Here is a 19,678-nt window from a genome sequence, read left to right as displayed (position 1 = left end):
CACTTACTTGGGATAAGTGGGACCTGATAAGTATAACACAAAACAAAAGTATTATTTCTTTGCTTGGAAGTCATTCTCACAGAGAACAGGTTTTAAAATTACTAGAAATTTTTCTAAAACATAAAAATGCCCCCAATTTTCCCCAAATTTCAAAGACATTGCCAAGAATTCTGTGAAAATCCTTAAACATTTTTTGAATCCACAAACAAACAAAAAATATCCTAAAATATTTCCAAAATTTCACCCAAAATAAAACAGAAAGTTAAGATGCAAGTTTCACCAAAAAAATCCACCAAATTTCACCAAAATTTCAAAGCAAATTTAATGCAAAATTTCCATATAATTCGCCAAGAATTTATGAATAAATTCCCAAAAATCTCCATTAAAATTTAGAAATGTCAAAAGATAATCCCTCCCCCAAAAATTCTGATCAAATTCCCAAATATCTACAAATAAATCCCTAAATTTCACATGAAAATACCTCTAACATCAAAAGCAAATTATTTTTAAAGCAATATCCCCCTCCAAAATTCCAAGCAAATTATTTAAACTGCTATGAAAACTCTGGATAATTATCTAAAAAATTCTTACAGCAGAATTAATTTATTTGTTGTTAGAAATCAAAAATGTAATGTCCTCTTGTGTGCATGCAGGGCCCCAAGAGGATGTACTGTTAACTACTAAAGAAAACTTTCTGTTAATAAAGTCAAACAAAAATACTGGGCTTTAACACATTAAAATGAGTGCAGCTGCCCGATTAGTCCACAAGGTGGAGACCACGCCTCAACATTTAGACATACTCCAAAGGTAGACGCTGCTCTGTGCTGCCTTCAGAGTCTCTCTGAAGCTTTGGAGTGAAAACGTAAAGGAAACCTGCACATGTTGAAATGTGCAGTTTCCGACTCTTAATTGAGGCTTTACATCAATCCAAAATACGGCTGCACCGAGTTTGAAGCAGGAGTACAAGACAACATGCCGCCAACATGTGAGTAGACCTCCTTCCAAACCTACTTGTCTACAAACAGCCAAATGATTCCCTAATCCTTTGAATAGTGTATTTTGTTGTCGATTTTTTTTTAAATAATAGAGCTGCACTGACTTCAGCTCCAGTATGCCAGGTGTGACAGCTAACGTTAGGCTCGAGCAAACGGATACTGTACTAGCAACCGGTTAATATTAACGGAACCGTTGACTCACAAAACACATTCATATATATTTCTATCACGAACTAACGCCGAATAACGAAAACATAAACCTCCCGTGACTATATATCCCAGTATCAAGCAAATAATTTGCTTCCCCGTCATTTAAAAATTCATGTAAGCTAAAGTTTTGAAGCTTGTAATTTCTCCAACGGCACAAAAAGGCAGCACTGTCAAACACAGGGCGCCATTTTGGCTCATCGGTTTCTTTTGCAGTCGATGCGTTGACTCATGTGCATGTCTCTTCCTTCTTAAAGACATATTAAAAAATTACAGTGGATTAGGATAACCCTGCTTAAGAGGAAGTGCATATCATTTTCAAAATTTTAAATTTCATGTTATTTTCTTGGTTTCTATCTGGAAAGCTAGTTAGCTTGTATGTTTGTTTTCAACAGGTAGCCTATGCAACATATTTAAGAGTTTAGAGCCAAAACATATATTAAAGTTGTTTTTAAACCCTAAAAATAAGAACAAATACCCTTGACACAACTCTAGCTCATAGTGACAAAATATAGCACGATGACAAATTAGCTGTAGCCTACTTTATTCAAATTCAGGGATGCAAACTAACTAATGACATTTACTCAAATTACTGTTATATGGTAGATTTTGATGCATTTGTACTTTTTTGGGGTACGTTTTAAAACCAGTATTTCTACTTCTACCTAAGTAAGTTTAAACCAGAGTAACTATAGTTTTACTTACGCACAATGACTCTTGTAGCCTCCTTTTCCCACCTGTATTGACTACACAGTAGTCAACAGTCAACAGCTGTTTTAGGTTGTAATGTGGACTGCTGCGTCGCTTTTTCCCTTGTTTCTTGTGGACTGTTGTTTTTAATGTGAGGTACTTTTGCCCCATTAGTTAAGTTATCCACTGAGTTAGAGTCCCTGCCTGTGCTGTCCCTAAGTAGTGACTGTTCAGCAGTAAGCATTGCCTTAGTATGTGGCTGTCTCTTTCAGTTGTTCATGCTAGACTTGCTTGACTTGGGTACATTTATAGACCAGTACTTTTACTTCTAATTAAGAAGATATTAAGTTACTGTACTTAACTTGAGTACAGTAGTGGTGTACTTTTTTGTCCTCTGTTTAAATAACAAAATGTTTACTTTTAGGAAATGTAGGCTTGTTGAGGAGTCTTCCATTTGAATGTATGTAGCAGGTGCTATTAAAAATTAGCGTGTAATAATACCACATGTTGAAACTGTGAAAGATTATCATTTCATAAAAAAATATAAGCACATTTGTTGTGCATGTTTTTTTACCTCTTAAAAATATATTGAAGCAAGGGTGGATGAGGATAGCCCTGTTCATGAAGAAATACATGGACATTTGTAAAAAGTTGTGAGTATTATACCAGTTTCTTTGTGGCTAACTGGGGGGCTAGTAAGAGTATTGTTGTTTTTTTGTTTTTTTTTGAACAGGTATGAATACTTTAGAGTTTTAAGAACCAAAACATATATCTAGATATATTTTTAAAGTCTAAAAAAAGATGGGTTGTCACTGAAACAACTTATGCTCACAGCAATGTAGTTCCAGTGAAAAAATATAGCACTATGACAAATAAGCTGTGGCCATATACTTTATTCAAACGTAATTCGAAAATATTAACTTTGTAAGAAATGTAGGCTTGTCCAATAATACTTACATTAAATGTGTATGCATTTTAAAAGTAACATGTTATAGCCTTTTGAAGCATAGATCTCACGTAATAGTATGTATATTACAGTAGGTGTTACTATTCGAAGAGTGACTGTGTCAACTGGTGACTGGTTGTCGTCACAGCTACAGATGTTGAAGAAAGCGTCCAAACGAATGCTTCTTTGTTTAAATTTTAATCTTAAGGAATTTTGACTACACTAATAATAAATGCCATCTGTGAAAAACACTAAACAAAGAGGCATTTGTTGGGTTTCGTCTTCAGAGTCTGTCGTAACTACGACAACCACTGACGCATTTGGCTGATAGTCGTCAGTTAACACGGTCACTCTTTTAACCGTAACATGGGCCTGTGTAAAACTCATTAACTACCTTTGGGGCATGACACACACATTGGCATACACACTATAGTGTAGCCTGGAGCTGTACAGTGAATGTACACTTACTGCAACATTATCATAATATGTTTTTCAAAGAGACTAGAGATAAATGTTAAATGCACGAGCTAAAGATAGTTATTGTGAAACGTGCTCGCGTTCCCAAATACACATGCACAGAAACACGCTGATGTGCGCGCGCGTGCTCGGTCCTCCACCCCCTTCTCTCTCTCTCTCTCTCTCGCTCCCTCTCTCTCACTCACACACACTCACTCGTGTTTCACCCTCACACCTCAACAGCCGCGTGCAAATAAACACACACACACATACATAGACACGCGCACACACATACACATATTTCTGCATCCTGTTTTTTTACGCACCGGGAACCGGGCGCTTTATAAGCGGTCGTGGATTATGATGCCAGTTTTTATAACAGCGGAATATTGGCCTCTCCTTCGGCTCTAACTGTGATCAGCTCTATATCGCGCGTTTTCTTTTTAATTTTTATTTATTTCCAGATTGATTTCTAATTTGGTTCCGCGTTACTTTTGAGCACCGAGAGACCGCCGAGACGCACAGCTTACGTTCAATGCCGTTGGAACATGTCCTATGTTCCCTTTCAAGGTAAGACAGCAGATAATTCATAATTTTTCTGCTTTTCACTGCATCTTTATTTTCTGTCCTCCTCCCCCGTTCCTCCCCATCCTCTCTCTCTCTCTGTTTCTGTCTCTCTCTTTTCCCTCTCATCTCCTCTCCCTCTGTCTCTCTGGCACTATCATGAGCATTAGGCATATCAAAACGCACCATAGCCGACAGGTGCATAGGAATAGCCTGGAGTGTTTTTCTAGATAGATGCCCACACACGCCCGCTCAAACGCACACGGATCAAGCGCAGCGTGTGTCTGTATAGACCTGTGCATGCGGCAATTATAGTATTGTATTAAGGTATGCATGTGAACTGCTGTCACGGTCTACTCCTGCAAGTGCATGCCTCTGTTGGAGAGCAGCTGCACTGCTGTGATGGGAAAAAAATCTGTCATATCCCTAAAATATTCCTGTTATCATTCAATGGTGCACATAAGGAGTTTGTCATATCTCCTCTGTTTGTGTTTAATTAAGTTTATCACACAAAATCACCTTCTTTGATGTAAAAACAAATCATTTCCTTTAAGGCTTTCTTAATGAAAGAGGCTGCTTTTATACTTCTTCAGGTCTTTCAAACTTGAAATTTTAACATTGGGATTTGTAGTTCCTTAGTATGAAAACATGTTTGATTTGCACTGTCTGCTTCTTGTGTGCAAAACTTTGGCCCATTAAAATATGTAGATGACCAGAATAAGAGGCTACTTCATTCTTCGCTGGTCTCTTCTTCCTCCATACTCAAGTGTGAGTGGGTGAAAGGCGCTTCAGTGTATACGGTAAAGACAGATTCCCCTTGGTATCATTGCACTGCAACTGTGACTAATGCTATATGTGAGCAGGCGTGCTGCAGTGAGCTGCCTCAAATCCATCCAGTCGAAATTTGCAGTGTTTGTGTGTGAGATTAGAGAGGCTAATTTAGAAAAAATAAGAGCAACACTGGAGTCAGATGGAACGCCCAGCGGAAAGTTTGGAGCAACCGTGAAGGATTGAGGGTGTCGTGGTTTGTGTGAGTACCTGTTATCGAGGAGGCTAGATGCCAGAAAACTGTAGGGATGGGGAGGAAGTGGATGTCAGAGGGAGAGAGAGCGTCAGTTTAGTCAGTGTGTGGGTTCAAGAGAGAGTGGAGGTGTGCTGCATGTGACTGTTCGGGTGAGGGAGAGTGCTTTCATGTGTGGATACGAGCACACACTCACAGACCTGTAACCCCTTGTAGAACAATATGGGTGCCGTCAAAATGGAGACTAATCTCGACCTGAAAACCACAACTCTCAGCTCCAGGGCTTCACCGTGACCTCAGAGCCGTCATCTGAGCTGCACATGAAAAGAGAGACCAAATTTAACTGCTCGGCTTCTTTTCACTCTGCTTTTTCATTCCCTCCAAGCAAAGCAGATAATGGCTAAAATGCCCCCTTGTGCAAGTGCAGCTATGGAAGTTGGTTGCATAATATTGGTGAGATGCTCTTCCACTGTGTGTGTGTGATTGTGTATGTGTGTTCAAGCCCACTCTAGGAGTCATTGCCAGGAAATTGTGTGCACAGTGCTGCACCTTCAAAACCTGCCAGCGATGGCACTGATGGTACTCTTTCTGTGTGATCACACAGTGGTGTTTCATTTCAGAAAACATTGTTTTCAGAGCTAAGCAGTGTTTATCTTCTCCAATTTGGTACAACTGCTGAGGGTTTAGCAGTAAGCCTGATGGTAAGACATATCAATATGGCGATACACAAATCAGCAGTCAGTTTTTACTGTTTAATCTCGATAAGTACAGGAGTAGTATTTAAATGTACCCCCACAGGAGATAGAAGAAGGACAATATTTTCTCTAACATCATCTACAGCACATGTTTTGTTCCTTTTAGCTTTAAGTAAATGTGATTCCCCACAGATGTAACCTTAATTGAGACCTATGAGCCTGTTTATTTTCTAACATAATGCACTACATACAGTTTGTTTTCAATAATTTAAAAGTTCCCATGTGTTCTTTGGAATATATATAAGAACCCGCTTTAGTTTCTGGGAATATATCATTTTTATACTCGATATTACATAACCCAAATGTTTCTATGTGATCATTTCTTGATTTTTCATATCAAAGATATAGAAAATTTTCTCGATTAATGCAGGGATTGTTGATAAAATAACTGAAATATTTATAACAGGATGGCAAATCATTATTCATTAATCATGGTATATTTGTGTTTATTGCCATACTGCCTTCTAAATTCTTTTTTTTTATTTTTCTGTTGTGTTGTATGAGAGCCTGTGTCCACAGTCAGAACTTTCAGCACTGACAGCACTACCATCCCGCAATAAATGCATTTCTCCCCTGCATTTATTATCGCTTGGCTAGGTTAATAAAGTTGTAGCATTGTTTTTAAATATCTATGTTTGCTCAATATTTCCTTTTTCAAAGGTTTTATCTACAAGAAAACATGACAGCTGTGGATGCCTATGCCTGCCCTGGCATAGGCGTCAGCTGTAGACCTGGAAACTTTCCCTTTGAGGAGACGAGTTGGATCGGCTTCACTCCCGCCATTATGAGAAGTCCTGCCCCCTTTCCTTATTTGATTGTTTTCAGCTGAGCACTGTGTGAGTGTGGCAACAAAAACAGCTGGCGCTAAGGGCCTTATTTTCCGCTCTGAGCGCTGAAAACACTAGACTACGTTGGCTTTGTATTAAAAAATGACATTTTTTCATATATCTTCTTACATCTCATATCTTCATGCTTTTATCCTACTTTTATCTGCTCATATTCTGTGTGGAAGCAAATTTCAACACAAGTATTAGTGGATCATTTTTGTGTTTGCACACAGTGGTGATGTGTTTTGTGAGCACAAATGGTGGCAGAAACCTTGCTCATAGCTCACATTAGAACGTTTCAGACCATCTAGACACTGTCTCCAGGAAAACAAAAGTTGTCACAGCTCCCAAGCTAATGTGATGCTGTTACAAGAGCCACGCTCACTTGATTATAAGCCAGACTTTGAGACAGAGTTGCTCCCCCTTATGATCAGGGAAGCACATATTAGGTATTTATAATTCCAAGTTGGACCTACAACAGCCAATGACAGTGAGCAGACTGGGTAGTATCACTAACCACTCACTAATCATCATTAATCACTAATCACTAATACGTTTAATACTTTTACAACTTACAAACATAAATACAGCAATACCATCATGTCAGCCTGGGTTTCCCCTCATTCTGTTCCTTGATTTTTTTTTTTTGCTGCAAATCTAACACATGCCAGGACAGCCGGCTGAGTGTTTCATGTTAGGGCTGAAGGATTTGCAAAAATAAGCTACTTGCGATTATTTTTCTGAATATTGCGATTTAATGTGTGACTGGTTTCAGTCATCTTCCATTTGTTTTTCTTCAGAAGCCATTTGATCACAAGAGTTTCTATGAGATCTTGTGTGTGGACAATCTGTCTGGTGAAATTGTTATTACGCACGACAGGTGTTTGGTCTCATGGTCTGTCTAAGTGGAGTAGCTTGTGCTCGTTGCGAATATTAAGATAAAAAACAATTTGGCCAATACTGCTATTGGTCTATGGTCTACATCATTATCTTTTCTTGAAAAGTTTTCACATGAAAACTTCAGCCTGATAAACTCTTGCCTCTATCTGCTGTATACATTGGTAGGGTCCATAGTGCTTTATATGCTAATGAATGGGAAATTTTTCTACATTTTTCAGTGGAAAAAAAAATCATTCTTAGCAGATACCTTAGTTATAACAAGACTGATTTCAGATGCAGTTCTGTGTTTACAGGCACTGTGAAGTTTCATTGCCAATCTATATTGGTGATGATAAAATATGTAGTAAAAGGCAGCCTGTTAAACATTATCATGATGATAAAAATACAGGGAAAACAGTGAAAAAAAATCATAAATTGAATGACTGTTGTTATCGTATCGGTGTTTCTTTCACATGGAAACTGCATTTTGGGAGGCTGTAAACACTACTTTTTGAAACCGGGTCCCAGAGTGAACAAATCTGTGAACACTTAGCGTTTCGTCGCTGTGTGGACAGCCAACTGCATCTTTCTTGAAACAACTAAGTCACACATAGCATAGCCCACTTAAGCCGCATGTGCGGGTTGAGCCAAAACAGCAATGATGGATTACAGGGTTGTGTTCGTGCTGCAGAAGCTACTGAGCTTTTACAGCAAAATCGGATGCTCCTTTACCTCCACCAAGAACAGCATACACCAGATATTCTCAGATCCTTCAGGGAGAACAACCAGAAGGACAACCAGGAGAAAGTTTGGGGCATAATCCTCTTTTCTTTTTTGGTGCATTTCTGTGGCAGCATTACAGCACCACTCAGTGGACATTTCCTGAAACGATCCTCTGTTTATGGAAGTTTTTCAGAACAAAACAGAAATATCTTGTTTTCGTCTCTGTGTGGACAAGGCCTAAATCAATATAAATCACTATGGCACTGCTACTGTTTGTATTTTCAACTGTAAACTTATTGATTTTGCTTCAGAGGGCTTCTCTGACGACTATATGGCCCACAAACTAAAGGCATATTGCGGTTCCTTTTCCCCATTCGTATTCTGAAATCCAACGCCACAATAAGACTTCCTTTTTTCTTATCCTAGCTCTGCTTCTTTGTCTTTGTACCTACTTCCTCTGTTTTTTTTCTGCCACCACAATAAAACACAACTGCTGTAACATAATTATTATCCATCCATCCATCCATTTTCTATACCCCTTATTCCATTCCGGGTCGGGGGTGGGCTGGAGCCTATCCCAGCTGTCATTGGGCGACAGGCGGGGTACACCCTGGACTGGTCGCCAGTCAGTCGCAGGGCTGACATATAGAGACAGACAACCAGGCACGCTCACATTCACACCTACGGCCAATTTAGAGTGATCAATTAACCTAATGAGCATGTTTTTTGGTGGTGGGAGGAAGCCGGAGTACCCGGAGAGAACCCACGCGTGCACTGGGAGAACATGCAAACTCCGCACAGAAAGTCCCTGTTCGGGAAGCGGACCAGCAACCTTCTTGCTGTGAGGCAACAGCGCTAACCACTGCGCCGCCGTGCCACCCCACATAATTATTATGTCTACTTTAAATTGGTCTATAAAGTCTTTCTGGTTTTTACTCTGGTTTAAGCAACTGAAGTGCGAAAAACAAATCAGATTTTCTCAATTTATATCACCTTTTATTGAGTATCTTTTGATTTTTTTGCTGTTGAATTGGTGAAACAAGCCCCCCAACAAAAGTATCTTGAGATTTTATAAGTTTTAATTTGAAATTTTCAGTATTTAATGGCCCTTTTGAGGCTTAACAATTACTTCGAATAATATTCAAATGCTAGAACAGCTGTTAGCTGTAACTCAGCATGTATTTTGACCCGTCAGATCCATACACTCCAAACATATACTTCCTCCATCCCCCCTGTCTACCTATACATTAGAAGCTCCATGGTTACTCAAGGCAATTATGTAACACTGTGTGATATTTATTGCTGCACAGTGACTCAACATCTAGAGATAAAATATGTGGTAAGACAGCTTATACTGGTGTGACATTGATTTGGATGGGATATAGATGGACATAAGGGGAGCAGGGGTAAAAAAAAAAAAAAAATCCTTCAGCGATCTTGCAGATGTACTTGAGCCCACGTTGACGAGAGTGTTAAGCTAATGTACCAGGCAAGCCATTTGCAGTCATGCCAAGTACCGGCTCACATGAACAGGCAGTTAGTGGGAGGCAGGCAGCAGCAGCAGCAGAGATGGGCCTTCCTATCTTGGCTAAATCTTTTCCTCCCTCGTTCACTCTCTTAAACTCACACCTCCTTTCAGTCTTTCTCTTTCCTTTCTTTCTCTCTCTCTCTCTCTCTCCTCCGCTGTGGTCGACCCCCCTCACGCTGAACCACCCACACATCCACACACACATACTCTCCTACCTCCACACTGTCTCATCTCTCTCTACCTCCTTTCCCTTCTCTACAATGGCTCTACCCATGAGTGTAGATGGACACTATGGAAGCAAGCAGCCAGCCGCTGAGCTATCCCTGGCCTTTTCGATTTTACAGTAGTTTGATACAGCAGCTCCTGTCAAGCATGGCCATAGTTAAAGAGACAGCACCACCACCAATGCACTGCAGCACTCCTCTTCTCCCTCCTTCCCTCTCCCTCTCTTTCTCCCATGTGACATAAGGGACTGTCTTACACCCCTCCACCACTCAGGCTGTGCCAAGAACCATCATCTGTTAGGCTATTACTGTACTGCATGCGCGAGATTCATCTAGCCCCTGTGCACTAGATGATCTGTCAAAGGAGAGAGCCCATTCATTCTCCAGTGGGGTGCTGAGAGTACTGGAGATACGTTTGTGCTGGCTTTTTCAAGTGTTGAGTCGAATCAGCGGCATAGACGCCAAGTGATGAGCATTCACAAGAAGTGATTGGCTTTTAATCACACATGTACAACTGAATCCTCCTAACGGAGAGCTTCTCCACTCATGTTGACAGATTTGAAGAGATCTGATGTTTGTCGAATCAAAGAACGTCCTGTTTAAGTTCAGGGACATTTAAAATTTGCTGTCCGAATCCCCTCTAGATGTGAGAAGTCAGCATTTCTAAATGTCAAAACCATACTGTGCCTTCAGCTTTTTCAATGTTCCCCTAAGCTTTCTGGTCAAAGACAGGCAGCTATCTTTGAGGAAAACATCAGTCCTGTCTTTATTCTGGCCATCAGTTCAACAGACTTACAGTTAAGTTTCCTCACATGCAGTTTTACATTTCCATTAGCATGCCCAGGTTTCTACTGAATAAAAGTACACAGGTTAGTGCACGGCAGTCATACACTGAGCTTGTGTAAATGTGATTATCTGGGAGACAGTTGGAGGTCTTTGATACTCTAGAGGTCAATCAATTTCTGACCCCTGCAGTGTAAAATATCTGTGTTTCACCAGCGACTGTGACCGTGTGAACTGACTGATAGTGTAACAGGTCAAAATATTGATGCCCCAGGCGAGATCTGAATGTGACATGATACATATATATATATTTATATATATATATTTTTTACTTTAGGGACCTTTTATATTCAAATCCCTAGAAGTATAGTGCATCATCTGCGTAGAGTGTGAGCTGAGGTGCGTTTGACATCATTATGAGGCTTGGAATAAGATGTATGGCAAAATATTGATGTTGAAATATGATGTTGTTCTGACCTGAGAACAACAACATCAGCCAGGTGTAGAACTACTGTAACTTATAAAAGCACTAAAACTTTTTGAGTCTGCAAGAAGCATCTGCTGATATGAACCATGCTTTGCACAAAAAAAAAAAAAAAAGATTTTAGACAACCTTAGATGAAGAATTGTAGAATTGCATAAGACTGGAAGGGGTTCCAAAGTCATCTCAAAGACTTTGGGTATTCACCAGTCCACAGGTAGACAAACTGTTGATACAGTTCTGTGGCTAATAGGGGTGGGAATCCCTAGTGGCCCCATGATACGATACTATATTATACTTAGGTCACGGTAAGATATTTCAAGTTTCAACATTTTGCAATACATACATCTCTATTATTGTATCAACTGTTTAGCTGATTAAGCATTAGCCCCGCCCTCATCAGCTATCGCTACCTCTGGGTGAATGCAGTGAGGCATTCCCTCAGGTTTGTCATATTACCACAGCATTTTATTTTTACCTAGCACTCCTTGCAAACCCAATGTATCATGTCCATTTCGTTTGTGCCCTGCTTGTTAAAAATCCAAAATAGGTCCATACATTTGATTTAAACGCCAACAGTGCATGCATAGTGTCCTCTGGTGCTGCCATTTTTCTTGTACTGACTTTCTCTTGCTTTATGACCGCCACCTCTGCTGACCTCATTGGACAAAGGACACCACCGCTTCATCAACTGGATGGAAGAAACGATTTATTTTCCAGTATCAAAGACTTCAGTTCATATTGGCAGTTCATTTGAAAACAAAAGATACTTTGCGGATGTGAACTGATACAATATTGCCATGCAAAAGATTGCGATACCATGCAGTAGCAATTTTTCCTTCACCCCTAGTGGCTTATTGGTCAGTGTATTTTCTGGCAGTTCCGTTTCCCGTTTGCAGCCAGCCTCAGAAATCAGGAGAAACTCTTATCCTGTTTTTCTGTTTTTGACATAAAATGGAAAAAACAAGGAAACAGAGCCATTTACCCATTTGTTGCTTCTGAATAAAATTAAAGATTAGACATTTTTATTTATTTTTTTTTCAGTCCCAAAGGTCAAAAAACAGAAAACAAATTTCAAAGGGCATCCTTTTTTTTTGTTAATATTTCGTTATTTTGTTTTCTTGTTTTAATGAAATACTTGAGGAAAAGCAAAATCATTTGGCCCAATTGGAAAGGTGAACATTTCAAAATAAAGGTCCTCATGTCAAATTTAGGCCTACAGAGTCCCCACTGTGTTTTACAGTATGATAATAGGCCTGTTTGGCCTATTTATCCACAGTAGCATGAATCTGAATATGAGGGTGCAGCTATATGCTATGAAGGAGGCAGCTGGGGTGGGGGAGGTGAAGCCTTGCCAGCAGCAGCAGCGTGTTGTATTAGCAATGATGCAAGCAGGGATTAGTGAGCAGTGCATCATATTTGAATGGACCACTGTATTTAGAGAAAGAGCTGAGATTGGCTGTGGGAGCTGGGAGGCAGAAATTGGTATCAGCTGGCTATCAGGTGCATAAAAGTGTCAGAAGTAGTTGATTATTTATAATGTTTTCATAGCAGGTATTATGATGTTTCTTCATGTTTGGAATTTCTTAATATTTGAAATCAACTTGTGGGCCACATTGAGTGAAGAGAAGGGCTTTATAATTGTTATTATACATCATAATTTGAGATATTGGTTTATTCTAATCATCATTAATTGCATGATTTTAAGGCATTAAGAGTGTTTAAGTTAAGTAAATACATGAGATGCAGATTTTCTAAAATCAATGAGTAATCATCATGATCTTAATACCAATCAAAATAATCATAATTATGATTTTTAACATGCTTCAGCAGCCCTACTGTGTCATATTATCGTGGGACAAGCATTGTATATTGTTTCTTATGGAATCATATCAGGGGAAACTCTGTGATCCTAATCCATACTATTTAATCACTTACTATAAAATCCTGGGTGTAAATTGTGTGTACTTTAAAAAGGTCTATTTAAAGGTTCTTTCAGGGAGGGGAAATGCCACCTGTCTTGTTTATCTTATCATGAGTAGTCCTGTTTTTTCAACCCCTATTCAGAATTGTTTATTTTTGGCAGAGAAAAAATTGAATCCATAATCCAGGTGTGTCGTCATTCTTTCTTTAATTCATCAAGTATTATGAGCTTTCCTTCAGTCCACAGCTGAGCCTCTTTTTTTCCTGATTTGCCCAATCCTAAACTAGCTTTAGTCAAGAATGCGGGAGACCCTTATCCTCTAAGAGCCTTTAGTGCTTGAACCTACATGGGGGCTTCTGGGGCTTGGAGGAGTGGCTGTTTAGATTCAGCTACACTTTGGGTGGGTGGGTAATTCAATTCTGCTGCAAAGCATGGCGGAGTGACTCAATGGGTTTGCGCAGAGATAGAGAGAGAGAAAGAGAGAGAGGATGCCTTGGCTTTTGATTGATCTTGTCAGGATTCACTCCCAGCAAAAAGGTCAGGATGAGCTGCCTTCTCTCTCCTGAGCCAATCAGTGGGCTGCCAATCCGGGATAATGATCTCCCTCTGGATATGGTTGGCTCATAATGTTTGCAGGCATGATGTTATCCAATCCCATGGATGCAGTGATTCAGAACTGTGAGTTTTAGGCCAAATACACAAGGCAGTGTGAGAATTTACAGTACATATGTCAGTAGTATGAGTCATGGGGTGACCAATGGCCTGGCTGTTTTTTAATATGAATTTATGGCAAGGCGATATGTTGTTTAGTCCTTCCTTCCTTTAAAGGCATGTGCTCAACAATTTTCTTGCTGATGACCAGTAACATTTTCTCCAATTATGAGAATTTCACAGTGGAGTCTGGCATTTCCCCCTCCAATAAGTCTCCTAGTAAGTTCTATCAACCTGTAAAATATTGCTCGTTTGTGTCAAATTACGACTACCTAGGTGGGCTTCAAGTGTCAGTAGTGCACAAACTTACTTGAAGAAGCCATGTTCGAGAAAAATGCATTGGTGTGAATTTGGATTTCAAAGGATTTTGACCTGTGTTTCATGATGTCTTTAGCTTGCATAAGTGCAAAAAAAGCCTAGTTTGATGTTCTACTAACATTTAAAGTCTTGCAACGGCTAAGATAGTTTCAGTGGAGGCTCAAGTTATAACTTAAATCTTACACCTACCTCCTATGGTGTAAAGTACTCCGTAGGACTGAAAGACTGAACAACTTGGAGGATGACGAGGAGAGGAGGATTTTACTGGCATTTTGGTGTCAGCGGTGTCTTCTCTTTAATCAGTTAGACTTTTGTTTTCCTTGAGCAGATCATATCTGCTGTCCACCATTACATTTTCTCATGCTGTTGATGATTTCACCATGTGTTGTCGGTTTTTTATTTTTTGCTGCTTTCTAGATTTAGGCTCTAGGCTTTGTTAATCACTCATGCAAAATGCTTTGTCATATTTTTCATACACTTTCAGCAATGTCTGGGGATAAATGGCTGTTCACAGAAGTTATTTTCTAGTCTGTTTAGAGACATTAACAAATGAGACGTGCAGCAGCAAGCAATGGCAACATTTTAGTCATTTAGGATTTAAAGCTCTACTAGTTAAAATCAAACTTACATCTCTATGGTACCTGTAACTGAAGTAACAGCTTAACTAGTTTCAAAATAGAGTTTAGTTTGGACTTTACGCCATAACTTGCATATCTTTTATTATGTTGTATGACTGTTTTTATGTATGTCTGAAACTCTGTTCACTGCTGCTGTCTTGGCCAGGACACTCTTGAAAAAGAGACTTTTAATCTCAATGAGGTTTTCTTCTGGTTAAATAAAGGAAAAAACAAAACAAAACAGAACTTATGCATTGCTGGTGCAACTGGCTGCAGATGTTTTAGCTTCACTTCATCTGGGCTGTCATGTTGCCCTTCTTTTGTGCTATGTATGAGTTTTTTACCTGCAGCTTCATATCTATCCATCCATCCATCTATACCGCTTATTCTGTTGGGGGTCGCGGGGGGCCGAAGCCTAACACAACTGTCATTGGGGATACACCCTGGACTTGTCCCCAGTCAAACGCAGGCCTGACACACAGAGACAGACAACCAGACACGCTACACCTACAGCCAATTTAAAGTCACCAGTCAACCTAAGGAGCATGTCTTTGGTGGTGGGAGGAAGCCGGAGAGAACCCACTCATGCACGGGGAGAACATGCAAACTCCGCACCAGGAATCAAACCAGGAGCCTTCTTGCTGTGAGGCAACAGCGCCGCCATGTAGCTCCCATATTCATTTAGTGTCTGTGTTTGACTAGAACTGTGAATTTTAGACCAACTGTAGCTCATTGTCAATTTTTTAATTGGCCTACAGCAAGTTTTTAAAATAAAATTACACATGGCCCACATTAGAACATGAAGCTTTTGCTTTACTTTATCAAAATTCTTAGATTTAAGATAAGGCTGTGCTGCTGTGTGAATTCTGTAAACAAGCATTTTGATGAGAAAAAATTGATAATGTGCTTTTTATCCTGACATCCATGTGACCATGTTTAACTATTTCATTATCTCTATGCGTACAAACTTACATACAACTATGTATGCATCTTCTGTACACTATTACATACAGTGCTAAACAAATTTATTAGACCACCTGTCATGTTTGTCTCAAAGACCATGAAGTGCTTTAATGCGGACTCTTTCATTTTCAGTGAGTTCTCCACATTTTACCATTTTGAACAGGAATGAGGAATTTCAAACTGAATTCACCCAAATTTGAGCCAGCTCACTGGGCTTCTCTGAGAAGTCAGAAATCAATCAAGCATAACATTCAACCACTAAAACTCATTTTTCTGTTCAGGAATGTAAGTAACTATAATTTGGCATATTAATCATGAAATAATAATGTGCTTTACTATTTTTTCAGGTTTTTGTAAATCAGCAAATTTGAAAATTCATGGATAACAATAAGAGCTTCTACATATTGGTGTATTAACCATTGCGGAAACATAAAAAATGATTTTGGTAATTACCAATACTGTTAATTTAGGGCAGCTGTGGCATAAACCTTACTTTGGTTAGGGTTAGGGTGGTCTAATAAATTTGTTAAGCACTGTACATTGATACACTTATGAAAGCACTCCCTCATGTCAGTATATTCAAGTTATGTGCAGTAGAGCTATGTGTGATCATATCAGCACTTTATGTAAACAGGCCAAGGGCACATGTGCAATGATCATGTTCAATACATCAGCACTATACACCTTCTGTATGTTATTTTCATTATGTACATGTTTAATATACATTTTTATATGTAGACCATCAACCTGCCAGGGACTACGGGTGGAAATTAGTGTATGGCGACAATCTGGCACAATTACATGTCTGTGTTCATTAATGTGCTCTGTCCCCTGCAACAAATAAGTAAATAAATAGATAAATAGATAAACTTAATTGAGATTAAAGCTTAAATGGTAAAGTTATTTACAACGAAAACAACAATGGTATGTCATAATTAGTGCTGATTACATGTTTTGCTAATGAAGGTATAAATATTGAGAAAATTAACATTAAAAGAAACTGTTGCTCTTATTGGTGTGATATTTAATGACATTGATTTAAGAAATGAAACATTCAATTCCTGTGTGAAAAGCCTTTGTCAGATGATAATAAGCAACATTATGGAAGAGAAGAACTACACTTTATAAACTTTTCCTCAAAGAAGCTAGATGGACAGTTAAACAAGGTTCACAACCACATAGGCCCGAAAATAATGGACTCTGAAATTATTGTGAAAAAAAAGCATCTGTGCAGTGAAGCCTGAAGCTGTATTAAACATCAGTGTCAGGTTATCAATCTCTGAATGAGGAATCCAGCTCTGTGCTCAGTCTAGTATAAGACCACGCTGAAATAGACTACACAGCACTGTGGGGAGTTTAATCAGGCACCTGTAGAGCTATTCATTACAGGGCATCTTCTATTTTTACCCCTTTATATCTGTTTGTGTTCGCTTATATAAGCTTTGTATTTTGGTGTTTTCATATTTGGTTGTGCGTCCGAGGCTGGGATGCTGCAGCCTCCTTCAGTTCAGTGGAGAGAAGCGGTCACATCAGGTTACTGTTATATGGTACAGTAGCAGCTCGGCTGTACTGATCCTCCATTAAACTGTGAATTAAGTGTGAAACAAATGAACTTCACTTAACAATAGAAATGTTCCTGCTGCAGTTTATTTTCTGCCTTAAATGAGGGGCATTTATTTTGCTGATGGCCACATTAGAGCAAGTAAACAGGAGTCTCAGTGTTGAGGAAACAATATAAAAGCCCTCTGAAAGGCCGTTGGTAGAAATATGCTACCTCAGTCTACTTAAACACTGTCAGTATACATATGTGGATAACTGTTTCCTGAAAGTACAGCATTTTTTAAAAAGTATTTTTATCTATTATTAGGAATGAGACTGTGGAAAGAGCAAGAAATCAAGAGGAGAGAATGGGAAATGACAATCTAAGTGCTAGGCTATCAGCTCCACAATGTTTCAGCAGTGTTTTTGAGCACTGAAGGGGCATTTTGTACACAGTGTTTTGCCAATATGGAAATTAATCATTGAATGTTTTAAATTAATCATTCCTTATTACAGAGGATGGTTGAAATGAAAACTTTTTTCATGATAAAATTGTTTAAAGGTAGTGGCATCCCCAAAACAGTTGCCCCCATGAATTCCTATGAACAGACCCACACCAACAGCGGCCATGTGTGGACGTGCTGCGCCGCAGCAATTTACACCACTACTCTATTCCCAGCTTGGCTATCCGGAGTGTTTTCCCAATAGAAAACTTACCCAGTTAGGTGGGAGGATGAGTCTGGAGTAGGCTTTTGGCTCTTGTTTCAAGCACCTGGCCATGCAGTGGCTGGTGGGGGGTTTGACCTTTGGTGAGACACTGTCAGTGTGTGCTAGGGATGACAATTGAGGGGTGTTATATGATGTGAGCCAACAGCACTGTTTTGGACTTCAGGTACTTTTTATTGGATACTTTGAAAATGAGTTGAGGATTTTTTTTAAAGAAATATTTTTGGGCTTTTTATGCCTTTATTGATATACGTAGGAGGACAGTGGATAGAATTGGAAACAGGGACTAGAGCGGGGGAGAGACATGGGGGAAATGGTGCCACAGGCCAGACTCAAACCCAGGCCCCTGCAAACATGGGGCACGCCTTAAACCACTGAAGAAGAATTTTTACAGAAATTTTAGATGTGCCTAATTTCTTGTGTATATGAGTAAGTAGATGTGTGGATTTGAAAAGAAACATTTCCAAAATAATCAGGACTTTTAGTGTAGATGTTGATGATGCTTAGACTTAACAAGTCCTTCCAGTCAGTCTTAAAAATGACTCCTCCATCCCTCTCTCAATGACCAGCACCATTTTTTTCTGACTGAGGACCCTCAAAGCTGGCCAACATCTGCTATAAAACCTATCCAGTGGTGTATTTTCTGCAGAAACAGGACCTTTGGGAGATTTGTGGGCATCTGTTTTGGTCTTGACTAATTCCTGTTCAGAGACAAGGCTGAGTCCTTAAACTGATCAGGGCCTACTGATCCCAAATAAATGGGGGAAACTAAAAAACGCAGAAGAAACTAAAGCTCAGGTTTTAGGAGGTTAAACTCTAAGTTAATGATAGCCTAAGACTTTTGAACAATACTTTATATTTCCTACTGTTCTCTGTTTAGCTAGTAAGTTGAATATATTTTAGGTTTCGTTCTATTCTAAAAAGCCAGGTATCTCCAGAAGTACCCTGGTTCCTTGGAAAACAGGTTTGGTTTTTCCTTAAATTTACAACACCATCTTAACCTTTCAAGAGAACAGTTACTAGATAAATTGGGAAAACAATAGCACAAACATTCAGATAAATCAGATTTTTGTTGCTCCATTTTTCATCCTACAAAATCACACGTGCATGAAAAACTGTGCATATTCTTCAGCTAACTTTCACATAGTTTCAGCCAACATCTAATGTGACTAGAAAATCCTACTCAACAGTCCTCCTCTGCTCTTGAAGTGTTCATGAAAGTAAGCATCACAGGTTTGTCTGTTTAGGGTTTACACGAACGCCTCCCAGTGAGAAGACCCTGGTTTGATCCTTGGCTCTTCCTGTGCATAGTTTGCACGTTTGTGTGGGCTTTCTCTGGTTTCCTCCTACACCACAAAGATATGCAAGTCAGGCAGAGTGGAGACTCTAAATCGCCTGTAGGTACGAGCGTGAGCGTGAGTGGAAGTCTGCCTATCTGTGTTCAACCTGTGTTGGACTGGCGACCTGCCCAGTGTCCTGCCATCCGCCCAGTGCATGCTGGGATAGCCTGTTGCCCCAGGTGTGCCAGAAAAGGACTAAGTAGGCAGAGAAGTTGAATGAATAAATGATTAAATTGATAACATCTTCCTCTGCATTAAAATGTCAAGGATATAGAATATTTTACAGAGTGTATGCAGGTTTTTAGGCATTCTTCACTCCTGCTGAACACTGTCAGCTTAATACAAAACATGGCACATTTTATGTGTTCCCATTGTTAGCGCCATTACACAGGAATTTAAGGTTATTTCAACCAATTACTGGACAGCTGTGAGTCTCTGCTCCACTCTTCAAATCTGGATGG

At 39.4% G+C, this 19,678-nt stretch overlaps 1 protein-coding gene across 8 annotated transcripts in view; it reads left to right on the top strand.

Annotated features, from left to right (window-relative positions):
* Positions 1–910: 910 nt before the first annotated feature.
* syngap1b (synaptic Ras GTPase activating protein 1b) overlaps positions 911–19,678 on the top strand; it is a 319,808-nt gene continuing 301,040 nt past the window's right edge. For 7 of the 8 annotated variants that reach the window (XM_041793462.1, XM_041793461.1, XM_041793458.1 and 4 more), the window contains exon 1: positions 3,585–3,864. In XM_041793462.1, the coding sequence (XP_041649396.1) occupies positions 3,843–3,864 (22 nt within the window). In that variant the 5' untranslated portion in view covers positions 3,585–3,842. Of the gene's footprint in view, positions 986–3,584; positions 3,865–19,678 lie in introns of those variants that run through there. The other variant, XM_041793457.1, reaches the window with a different exon arrangement.

This window comes from Cheilinus undulatus, linkage group 8 (assembly GCF_018320785.1).
Source record: "Cheilinus undulatus linkage group 8, ASM1832078v1, whole genome shotgun sequence".
Lineage (NCBI taxonomy): Eukaryota > Metazoa > Chordata > Actinopteri > Labriformes > Labridae > Cheilinus > Cheilinus undulatus.
Note: the sequence above shows the minus strand (reverse complement) of the source record. Positions and strands in the feature narration are given on the sequence as shown.